General features: G+C 42.0%; 1 protein-coding gene across 1 annotated transcript; it reads left to right on the top strand.

Moving 5' to 3' along the window:
- Positions 1 to 445: 445 nt before the first annotated feature.
- On the top strand, positions 446 to 7,300 carry ccnq (cyclin Q). Its single transcript, XM_044211141.1, has 5 exons — positions 446 to 874; positions 1,624 to 1,807; positions 2,212 to 2,344; positions 3,060 to 3,278; positions 5,115 to 7,300. Exons 1-5 carry the CDS (start codon positions 727 to 729, stop codon positions 5,202 to 5,204), a joined length of 774 nt encoding a protein of 257 aa, XP_044067076.1. The 5' UTR covers positions 446 to 726; the 3' UTR covers positions 5,205 to 7,300.
- Positions 7,301 to 12,529: the final 5,229 nt, after the last annotated feature.

Genomic DNA, 12,529 nt, shown 5'->3' with positions numbered 1-12,529 from the left:
GAAAATAACTAGGCTCCACACCGGACACGGGGTGCATAAACACGAAAATATCAGTTTAAGAAAAAAAAGCGCAACTGATGAATAACTTTGTGGACTGTATTTGTGGATACATGCTGTTCAAATGCCAATTTGAATCTGTGTTTTTCATAAATTATTAATGATCGATTGCTTTTATTGCCGTGTATTTGCGCTTTGTCCCGGGTAAGAAGACTTTCACTTTGGAAGATGTAACCGGAAGCTTTTTGTGGTAGGTTAATTTGATAAGGACCGACTTTGCTAAGGAAAGCATGTCGTGTTTAGAGATTGTATTTAAGTATGCTTTCATTTCCCTACGCACAGTTTCTATTTGAATGTGTTTTTGCATATTACACAAAGTAACCCAAAAGTTACTATGACCGCTCAATTATCCTCTCAAACGACATTTATTGTGGAATTCTTGACCGGAAGTCCAGCTATTCCTCTTCCGGTAACCAGCGTGGCTAGGAACCGTGGATGTATGCTAGCAACAAATTACACTGAAGCTAATTTAGCACTTTAGAGTTCCGTTTGTTTTCTAAATTAGGAACATACACGGACACTGCCGCAGCTTAATGTTGCAGCCCCGGGTGTGCGACTTTACATTGAGTTACAGTTAAACTCAATGCGCTAACTAACCAGTCGCCTTCTTGTAAACAGTGTTTCTTGTACTAGACAACGTCAGATACTCCTGCTGATGGTCCGGGATCCATGGAGGGTCCGTCCTCTCGTTTACCTGCCACCCAAGACGGATCGCAGTGGCTGGCGGGCAGGAGAGACTCCGGCGGGGATGCAGAGTCTGACCCTGCCCGGGACATTAAAACACACTTTCGCGTCTGTCGCTTCATTATGGAGACAGGTAACCGTGTGTGTGTGTGTGTGTGTGTGTGTGTGTGTGTGTGTGTGTGTGTGTGTGTGTGTGTGTGAGAACAATTCATCTGCTCGGGCAAAATAGTAAATAATCATAGTAAAATTCTGAGTTACTAAGTCAAAATAGTACGTCCGACTTATTATGGCAGAATTATGACTTACCATCTCATCCCATTTTAAATTAGTAAGTGTATTTTCTTTTTTATCATTTAATTGTTTTTCTTGTCCCGGTGGAAATGGGCTTCTGTAATGCTGAGATACATGGTGTGCTGCTGGAAATGAAGAAATACTAATCAGCCATTGCCCTGAAATGTTCCTCTACGTCTTATAGAGAATACAGAATTTACCAATTTAATGTATGCTTCATTTTCTTAATTATTTAGTTATGTTATTAAATTCACCACTCATCTGATCCACCACTCAGCACTTATTCAATTCACTCACATTTTGAGCCATTGTGATACTAGCCTGGGTCCAGAACTCTGCATTGCTGCACAGATTTGTCTCAGTGATTCAAAGGAATAGTAAAGTGAAATGAAATGGCAATTCAGAGTGATTCTCAGGCCATAGTCAAGCTAACTAAATAAATGTATAGATCTGCTATAGATTACAATAGATGGCAATACATGAATATGTGTAAATGAATCGATGAGTCGATGATGATGAAACGCCAAATTTGATTTTTGAAATGAGTGTACCCTTAAAGAGTTGGCTACTGCTTCCTCCTTCCTTGCTCAGGGGTGAAGCTGGGTATGCGCTCGGTGCCCGTGACCACAGCGTGTGTGTTGTACCACCGTTTCTTTGAACGTGTCAGCTTGCGAGCGTATGAACCCTACCTGGTGGCCATGAGCTGTGTGTACCTGGCTGGCAAAGTGGAGGAGCAGCACATCAGGACGCGTGACATCATCAACGTAAGCCACAGGTAAAACGCTTGGTCGAAGATGGAGTATACACTGTGCTGTGGCCGCATTTAAATCATACTGCTGAGAGCAAAAATACTTGAGGTAATCTCAGCAAACTGTTTATGAACACAGTTAATTACAGTTAACTCATCAGCGTGTGTCATCAGATGTGTCTGCAATGGTTTGATTTAGCTGCTAATAAGTCAAATTGGCCAAAAAAAGGTCGACAGTGTGATTTTATTCAGACCTGACAATAAGTTAAATGCGGCTCACTTCAACCGAAGTGCCTCAGAATACTCAGAATTGTGAGTTGAGTGTTTTACAGCAGGACATTTTCTTTGCTCATCGCTGTTCAAAGTGGTCACCTTGAATGCTCCCCGCCTCCCTCCCACGTCCCCTCTCTCCTTCCGTTCCTCCCTCGCAGGTATTTCAACAGTGGCAGCGCTCCTCTAGAATGTGACAAGGAGTTCTGGGACCTGAGGGACAGCGTGGTGCAGTGTGAGCTCCTCATCCTCCGACAGCTCAACTTCCACGTCTCCTTTGAACACCCTCACAAGGTAGGTGTGTGTGCATGCGTGTGTTTGTGCACCTGCGCGTATTCCTGTCGCCCTTATTTAGTGTTGAGCCTCCTTGTCTGTCGCTGTTACTGTCTGATGTTGTCATGGTTGTCCAAATGTGTTTGTGTGTACAGTCGCTGTACGAGCTGGGTCGAAGAAGTGTTTTCACATATTCGTTTAAAACGCTGTATCACTTTCCTTGGCTGATCCCAAATCTTTTAGCTTTTCTGATTTCTTTATTTTATTACTTGCATTCAGTGATCCAGAAATTGTAAGTCACTCAAGGTTCAAAGTGTCTAGTACAAGTGACAGAAAAGTCCATCAAAAGGACTTTACTTACCTGTGATTGGCTGATCACTCTTATACATTATTCATTTGTTGCCTAAACTAAAACAAACAAATTGAATTGCTGTTGGATTCAAATATAGAATGCATAACATGGCAGCGGATGGCCGCCCACCTTTGAATCTGGTTCTGCCCGAGGTTTCTGCCTGTTAAAGGAAGTTTTTCCTTGCCGCTGTCGCCAAATGCTTGCTCATGGTGGGATTTGTTGGGTCTCTGTATTTAATATTATAAAGAGTTCGGTCTAGACCTGCTCTATAGGAAAAGTGCAATGAGATAACTTCTGTTATGAATTGGCGCTATGTAAATAAAATTGAATTGAATAATGTACAGGATTATATTGTATTTTTTCTCTCTGTCTCTTTCGCTCTAGTATTTACTCCACTACCTGTTGTCTGTGAAGTCGCTCGTGAACCGCCACGCTTGGTCTCGAACCCCCATCGCTGAGACTTCCTGGGCGTTGCTTAGAGACTGTTACCACGGAGCCATGTGCATCCACCACACACCCCAACACATAGCCATAGCAACGCTGTACCTGGCTCTAAACAGCTACGGAGTGGAGGTGCCTGCCGGGGAGAAAGAGTGGTGGCAGGTGTGTGTTCGCTGCAAAGTGTTAATAATTACAGACTGAAGGGAAAAGACTGCTAAAAAACCCTGTGTGTGAGCAAGCTATGTATGAATGTGAGTTTATTAAGTCAAGTATAAAACGTGACATATTATCACCTCATATAAAGTTATGGCAAACGTGTTGGCACATCCAGTAGATATGGAGCAACATTACCATTCATTTTGAGTCATGTCTCCGGCTCCCTCGTGAATGTAATTCCAATATTCACTCAGTAAATGTACAATGTAGAAATGTCAGAAATGCAATTTGATGAGTAAGCACTGAAAGCAGTAGAACTGTCAGTTGAAGTGTAAGAGATGAAAGCAGTTAATCAATCATTTGAAGAGCATTGAGACACCAAGACGTAGTGTGTGGCAGGGAGCAACTCCACCGCGACCCTCCCAGCCTTCCTACCGGCCTGTACACCACAGGCTGCTGCCATCCACCTGGTATAGAATAAATAGAGCGGGTTGTAGCTTTAAAATAGAGGAAAGGGTTAGCAATATGACGATTATTATGGCAGCTTTTGCTAACTAGTATCATAAACGTTTATTGTCCCAGACCCATCTTTCTGGTAAAAAAAAAACAAAAAAAACAGGCTAGGCTATTTATTTTATTCGCCAGTGTAGATTTTTACTCTCATTTGGCGGGTGCTAATTTTGGACCCTGCCCAGAGCAGACAATTGGACTTTGAAGCTGATGTTGCTGCCGTTTCTCTTCATTGATCTGTCTGTTTTCTGCTGTTGAAGAAGTGAAACGTTCAGGGAACTCCGTAAAATACAGTAAAAGCAGGTCCTGTATCGTTTACCTCTCTGTGGTTTCTGTGGTTGCCATGGTCACGCAACGAGCCGTTGCGGCAAGTTGAACCATCATAAACTCCAAATGCAGCGGCCGACAGCTGTGTGCGTTCTCGAGAGCAGCCCTCCTTCCCCTTGCCGCTGCCGCCTGAAACAATGGAGGAGGCAGCGGCAATGGTTTGCTGTCTGAAAGCACATTTATGAACCAGGTACTTCACGTTTATACTACCGAAACATTTTTATAATATTTATCAAAAGTTGCAAGAGAACACAAAGTTAGTTTTCGATCTTCGGTCTGTTTTCAGGACCAATGTCCCCATTAATGCTGTCATCGCCCAGTCTCAGTTAGGATTGTTTTTAGATGTTTTATGCCCACTGATAAACCAAAACAGAGAAACGACTGAGCCTACTTTCAACCAGTTAATTCTGGATAATCCACAGACCTCGCTGCAAACTGTTTTCACTGGAGCTACTTGGTACCAAAGAAATAGAAGAAACTCTTGACTGTGACATCCTGCTGGGATCCTATCTCACACTGAGTGGAAATTAATGCGCGTGCAGTATTCAAATAAGGGTACTTTTACAGTATGACGGACACATACAGTAGCTGTAGCCTTGCACAGGTGTGCCCTGCTCTTAGGGTCGTGCCAACAGCAACCGTGCAGCTTTGTACCGTTGTGCACTTTAACCAAAGTGACATTACCACCTGACCATCCAGCCCCAGCCAGTCTTCAAAGCAGAAGTGCCAATTGTAAGTGTTAAGTATTAATTGAAGGGTGGTGGCAATTATAGTTTTCCATTGTCAAACAATTTTCCAAATGAGGTCCCTTTCATTACAGCTTTGATTTTGTAAGTCACTATATCCAAATGCAAATGGAAAGTCAGGGTTTGTTATGGTGTTCCACTTCAGTCCTCAAGGCAAGGAAATCTGGGTCATTTGAGATGGTGTGTGGACCTTTGATGTCCGCTGTTTATTCAGGCCAGGTGTGGAGCTGAAGTCTGGGTTGTGTGTTTGTGTGTGTAGGTGCTGTGTGAGGACGTGACCAAAGCAGACATCGATGCTGTGATCTCGGACCTTCTTCAACTCTACGACATGGAGGCCAAGTGTATCTGAAGGACACACCTACAGGACCCACCGCACATGGGAGACACATGAGAGTTGTTTTGTATGTCTGTGTATGTCTGTGTGTGTGTGTGTGTGTGTGTGTGTGTGTGTGTGTGTGTGTGTGTGTGTGTGTGTGTGTGTGTGTATTAGTTATTCTCTGCATGTAAGTGTTGGGGTTCAGGTGCGTTTGTGTACATGTGTGTGTTTGTGTGAAAGAGAGGAACACTTTGTATTGCCCCAGTTAATCTGTGAGCTGTGACAAAAACACACCTGCACTACCGATTCCTGCCACCCTGGGGAGACATTTCTTGCTTTCTGGTCTCTGATCTCTCAGTCCTGCAGAATACTGATGTGCTCTGGAATATATCGTCAGCACCAGGTTTTTTCAAAAACATCCCAGCCCTCAGCACCAGAAGTCTCTTCACACTCCACACGTTTTAACTACAAATACCACGGTATGGATTTGGTGGGAAAATCTGAAGTTCATCAGCCAGTCGTTAGAAATAATTCAGTCAATAATTCCAACAAATCCGTAAAAATGCATGGGAATGGTGAGTTCAGTAAGATATTTGTTATTGAATGGCATTATCCCAACACATTTCTGCATTAGGATAATACTAGACAATAATAAATCCATAGCTGAGGTTACGTGTTGATTGTCTGATTAGAATCCAGACCACCTTGCTGCATAAATCTGCACATTAACAAGAAAAATTGGATTTTCTGTATGTCTTTACTTTTTAAGAACTCATCTTGACATTGCATATTATTATATAAAAAGTATATTCACATGTGGATTAATTGGCTTAATGACCGATTCATCGTAAGTGTTAATATACAGTATCATGGTGATTATAGTGGGCTATCTGGCAGCTCAAGTGCCTCTTGGTTTATTAAGCCTTGTCTTGTGTGTTTTTGCAGTGCTCCCATAACCAGAGATCTTTTCATGAATTAGTTAAAAGACAGTTTGTCATTTTTGGCGAAGGACCAAGCAGATGAAAAACATGTGGGGACGTTATGTGCTGTATGTTTTAGACTGATGTTTCTGCTGTTAAAATTAACATTGTTTGAATTTTGACTGTGTATTGTTCGAAATGAACAGACCCTGCCCTATCCTGTTTCAAGGATATGTCTGGTGATATTCTATATTTTCTTCTTGTCAGTAAATCCCATGAAAAGACCAAACCCAACAATGAATTGACAATACTTAGTGTAGTCTGTGTATCAAAGCATGATATATCTTCTTCCTCTGAGCCACAGAGCTCCATTGTTGTCCAAAAACTATTAAAAACACATCTGTGAGCCACACATGTTCCTTCATTATCATGAACACACACACTGTAGTTTATTTTGACTCAATCCCACACACACACACACCGTCCTGCTGCTCCAAATACTCACTACAGCACCACATGTGGATTAATCCGCTGCTGAAAATAGTCCCCAACAAATGCACTATTTTGCACTAGTTTGAGTAACGTTTGTTAAAAACTTTGTCAAGAGTCACAGACGGGCTGGGAAAGTGTGAAAGAATTGAGAGACAGACTAACACATTGTTGGTAGATTTATTTATTTATTTATTTAAGTCACAAGTAAGACATTGTATAGCTAAAACAAAGCATAACTCTTTAGCTAAACCATCTCTCTCTCCTTTGGGTAAAAAAAGGAAAGACCATCTTTATGGTAATCACCAAATATCAATCCTCTAATCATTATTACTTTCTTACTCCTATGATTCATATATATATATATATATATATATATTCACTAATCTACTGTACATCATTTTTGTACATAACATTTGAGTAGCATACAGGAAACAATCAAAATCTCATTATACAACCCTATGTTGTAAAATGATCAATAAATTATCTTGTATCTAAACATCCCCTCTGCCCCTGCACTCTCTCTGCTACTAGGGGATGGAGAGGGGGGATGCAAGGTTAACCCCCCCCCCATATCGCCTACTGCTTATGCTTATTTCTTTTTGTAATTTTGCTAATGTGTGTACATACTGTACATGTTTTTTTCTTGTCTTTTGACCATGTTTTTGTACGTCTGACATAGATCCAAAACAAAATAAATACAATGGTTATAAAAAACCACATTGTTGTTTGTGGTCTCTTCGTGGAATTTATTGACAGTAAGATGTGTAAGAAATGTAGAATCCGTCTGAGGTTCACTTGTAGACAAAATGAGCCCATCTGTGAACACACCAGTGTGAGACAGTGAGACAGCCCAGGGCTAAAAGCCCAGATAGCCGAGAGGTAGCCCTGACTTTGTAATATGATTTGCCTGAGTGGAGTGTGAAAACAAAGTGAGTGTTGTGGTGACTTGAGGACACCATGTCCTGATTTTTTAATAGTCAGAATGTTTGGGGGGGAATGTAAAGAAACAACGATATGTAACCCTGCCAGCTGTATGAGTGGTGAAAACTCAGCCATCACTGCTGGTTATCGTCGAAAAAATGTTTGACTTGTAATGTCTGTCTGCTAAGATATTGTGAATACTGTTAAAGGTTGCTTTAATGTCCTCCTCTTTACAGTACAAAGCTTCTCAGACTTTATTTTTAGAAGAGGAGTGTTTTGGCTTACTTACCTTTTTGTATTTATCTTGTAAAATCAGGTATGCCTGTCTCAAGAGTGTGTGTGTGTGTGTGTGTGTGTGTGTCCAGGATAAAGGAGTAGTCACATGATCAACACTGACACATCTGAGTGTCTCTTTCTGTCTTTTCCTCCCTCCCTTCTTGCTCTCCTCCTCATGCATTCTGCCTCTCTTCACGGGACAGGAGACATTGCGTGCATCCCGATAGCATCGCATGTCATACAGTATTCCTCTTCCTGACACTTTCTCTCCCTTCTCATCTGTCACTCTCCTCTAACTCCAGTTTTCCCCTCCCTCATGTAGCTGCTGGGGGAAAATCTGGCTGTCTTTCTCTGAGCTGCTCTTCATTTGCTCCCTTCCTGTCATCCTCTCTCCACCTCTTTTGCCCTCCATCTCCCTGTCTCCCTCTCTCACCCTGTCCCTAATTACTTGTCTTCTTCTCACCCTCTGTCTCCCACATCTTTCCACTCTCCTCATCTGTGTCTCCTCCCCCTTCTCCCTTTCTCTCCTCTCCCCTCTGTCTCCCTAATGTTATATTAATAATGGAGAGGGCGCATGTTCAGCCAGACTTCATGAATTAACCATCAGATGGGAAGGAGTACGGAGGGACGGAGTTGGGAAAAAGAGAGCGACGTGGATAGATGAGAGGTGGAGGGGGTAAGAAGAGGGGATTGTAGGGGATGGAAGGGGGGGGCGATGAGGAAAAAGAGGTGAAGAGGTAAAATGGCAAGTGAAGGAGGGGAGTTTATCTTTGTATCACACTTCAACACTCTCCAGCCCGCTCTGATTGCCTCCTCTCTCCGCTGTGTGCTTATGATCTGCTTACACATCACTTCAGCCTTTGCTCTGGGCTTGAGGGGAAGTCAGAGGGTCACACACACGACCAGCTGTGTGTGTGTGTGTGTGTGCGTCTCCGTGTGCACGTGCGTTTATATCAAAATGACAGTTTGGGATGTTATTGCTACATCAGGCCTGCAGTCTAGGAGCTGAGTGCCCTTGAACTGATAAAAGCTGTGCAGCCTTCAGCCTCAGACCTATTAGACATCAACCAAGCGCCCCTAAACACTCTAAATGCCTAATGCATAGACAATAGATTTAAGAGAGCAAGTTTGTGTGTGTGTGTGTGTGTGTGTGTGTGTGTGTGTGTGTGTGTGTGCACGGTCTTATTATCAAGTCTGGAGCAAAAAGAGCAGTCTACATGATTCATTGTCCATGTAAACAGTGAAATGAAAAGATGGATGGGTCAGCAGACAGACAAAGCCGTCAAACCATCAGTCAAAAGTCTATCAAGACCTTTCATGATGCACCTTTTCTTAACGGCAACATAATACAAACACTGACTGTTAGAGTTGACGTTGGAGACGTTAAAGCCCCTGAAAACTTGGTTTAAAATCTCTAAATCTCTTTAACAATAGATATTATATAAGTTAAACTCAGGAAAGTTCCGAAAAAACATCTTTAGTTAGGTTAATATTTATTAAGAGTTTAAGACTCAACAAGAGTCTACAGCCATGCTAGCGGCCCTGTGAAGCTGTACATAGGATAGCAGTGCTTTGAGCCGAATGCTAACGTCAGCATGCTAATATACTAATGTTTACCATGTTCACCATCTTAGTTAGGAGCGTTAGCATGCTAAATAGCAGTAAAGACAAAGTACAGCTGAGGCTGATGGGAATGTCATCGGTTTTGCGGGTTTTTGGTCATAAACCAAAGTGTTGGACAGACAAACATTTTGCCCTGATAATGGAGCTAGACTAAAAGTTAAGGGATCACCAAAGTGATTACAATTCATCCTGAGGAACATGAATGTCTGTATCAAATTTAATGACAATCCATCCAACAGTTGTTGAGATATTTGCACCAAAGTGGTGGACTGGCATTGCCATCCCTAGGGCCATGCAGCTAGCATGGCTAAAGACTCTGCTAATCTGCTTCATCAGGACTGTGTGGGTGTGGTTTGATCAGATCTGATTGACAGTGGCCTGGCAACACGAACAAACAACCCCACAACTGTCACCACATTTCAATTCAAAAGTTATTAAACTCTGACGGACATATGAGACAACTGAGCCCAAACACAAAGGACAAAAACACAATCACAGAAAATGTTCACGTGAAATAACAAAAATGGTTCTTACTTTGGCAGAAAACTTTGGAACCCATCACACATTTGAAGAAGCGATTGAGAAAATATGTTTTTAGGGCCAGTATATGTCCCCAGGAAATGCAGAATGTTACCGAATTTAAAGACAGTTGAAGGAAAAGTCTGGGTCTCTGCAGCCTGGGCATGCTAAGTTTGGGTACTAGAAAGTCAGTTTTCTGGGAAACAAACATGTTGGCTAACTCAAACCAGCTGGAAGTGTGCATACTTCGTTTAAACACCTGTGAGTTTATTGTCTTAAGTAACAAGGAAAAGAGTTTTTAGACACAGTTGAGTTATATCCACACATCTCCTAAAGCACCTGATCAAATTTAAAGAGTAACTTAACCACACCCGGCATCACTGTTGGCCGTGGTCAGAAGCGCGCTCTGTTGCACTTGTAACCACACCAAGCAGTGATGTCACAGTGACATCACTGTGACATCACTGACACACTCTGGAGTACACTGCTACGTCACTGCTGCAAGGTGAGGAAAAAACTAGAATTTCAGGTGCTGTTAAGTTACTCTTTAACATTAAAGCTGTAAAGTCTGGTATAGCAGCATGGGAGGCCTGCTGGGCTCAGAATCAACCTTTGCCATCTTTACATCACCAGCACTGAGCTCTGCACCCTGAACACTGCAGTGATGGCAGCTTGACTGAGTTCGATAGTGATGTAATTTAGGAGTAGCAGGACTGGCACCATGAGAAAAGCTTCACTCTGATTGGCTTCTTTGGAGAGAACATTATACACAGGGAGATCCACGTCCTTGGCTTGAGATGAAAGTAAAGCAGCCGTTGTGCTGATGTCTAAATAAAGTTTTTAGTTTATCTTCATGATATCCTCTATGTCCACACACAATCACAGGGTACACAACCCCTGGCCCTCAGAGGCAAACAGGTCTTAGGACAGCTATGTAGTTACATATTTGCTACACATATGTAATATGAAAGCAAACAAACATAATCACAGGATGGTTTTTGATTCCATCGGATATCTGCTATCTAGAACATGTGACGTCTCATAATAAAGGAAATTAATCTGATGAACATCCTGCAGGCCTGTTCTATACAATTTTTAAATAAAATGTTTTTGGTAGTAGTGATTGTGTATTTAACTACACAGGGAGGATGGCACGTTAAATAACAAGGTCAAATCCATTTATCACTGTAGGGCCTCTGTACTGGGTAACAAGAAATTGCTAATAGATGGGACGACTTTCTTAAATAATAATAATAATAATTCATTATAATAATAAAACTTTATTAAATAAAAATTTATAGAGCACTTATCAAAACAAAGTACAAAGTGCTTCACAAAGAGAGAAATAAAATACCACAGTGAATGATAAAATATATAATAAATTAAATTCACAAAAGCAATAAAATAAACAGCTCAGGTAAAATCAGAATATGCTTTCTGATAAAAATGCATTTTGAGAAGAGACTTAAACGAAGACGCTGACTCAGACAGCCTAATGTCTTCGGGCAGGTTGTTCCAGAGCCTCGGGGCCCTGATGGCAAAAGCTCTGTCCCCCTTAGTTTCCATCCTGGACTCAGGAACAGACAGGAGACCCCTGCCCGAAGATCTCAAACTACGTAAAGGCTCATAAGGGATTAAAAGGTTCTAGGCTCAGTTCCGATGTAAAGAGGCTGAAACAGGTGTGATGTGGTCGAACCTCTGGGTCCTGGTTTACAGGAGCAGCTGAGTTCTGTACAGTCTTTTGGGAGAGATGGGTCAGTTCAGGCGTACAGATTCTCGATGACCTGGTGGGCGGGGAAGGAGTCAGATCTTTTGGTGATCTTAACAATAAGCATAATACCTGCTTAACTCAATGTCAGATCTGAGATGTATGTATATTGTACCTGTGGATGGTGCTTACAGTGGGGATGATCATCATTCTCTATGCACTTTGTATCTGATCTACTATGTACTGCTGGACTTTCAGATCTTATTGTTCACCACCTGCGTTTGAATCCCATCTCTGATTCAGCTGATAACCCAGAAGGACTCATCATTGTTTCTGGTGACAATGTGAACTATTTACTGGGCAGAAGGCATTCATGTTGTACTCATTACTGGTCATTACGTTTAGGGATGTCAGGTCCTATCACTATCCGACTACACAAGGTTGCTAGGGCTTTTTCAGCCATGCTGGCAGCGTGGCTCTAGGGATGGGATGTCTGTCTGACGGTTGATAGGTCGGAGGATTGCCATGGGATTTTGTACAGACATTCATGGTGCCCAGAGGATGAATCCCAATGACTTTAAAGATCACACGACACCACCAGCAGATCAAAGTTTTCACTTATCCTGTCAAATATCTCAACATCTACTAGATGGCACAATATTTGCTACAGACATTCACGGTTCCCAGATAATGTATCCTACTGACTATGGCGATCCCCTAATTTTTCTGCTAGCGCCTCCATGAGGTTCACATTTTTGGCTTTTAGTGAAGTATTGGATGTATTGTCATGACGTTTTGTACAGACATTCATATTCCCCTCAGGATGAACTGAAATAACTTTGGTGACCTCCTGACTTTTCATCTATCGCCATCATCAGAAAAAAAAAAGTATTTGTCCA

The sequence above is a fragment of the Siniperca chuatsi genome, linkage group LG10 (genome assembly GCF_020085105.1).
Source record: "Siniperca chuatsi isolate FFG_IHB_CAS linkage group LG10, ASM2008510v1, whole genome shotgun sequence".
In the NCBI taxonomy this organism is placed as follows: Eukaryota; Metazoa; Chordata; class Actinopteri; order Centrarchiformes; family Sinipercidae; genus Siniperca; species Siniperca chuatsi.
Note: the sequence above shows the minus strand (reverse complement) of the source record. Positions and strands in the feature narration are given on the sequence as shown.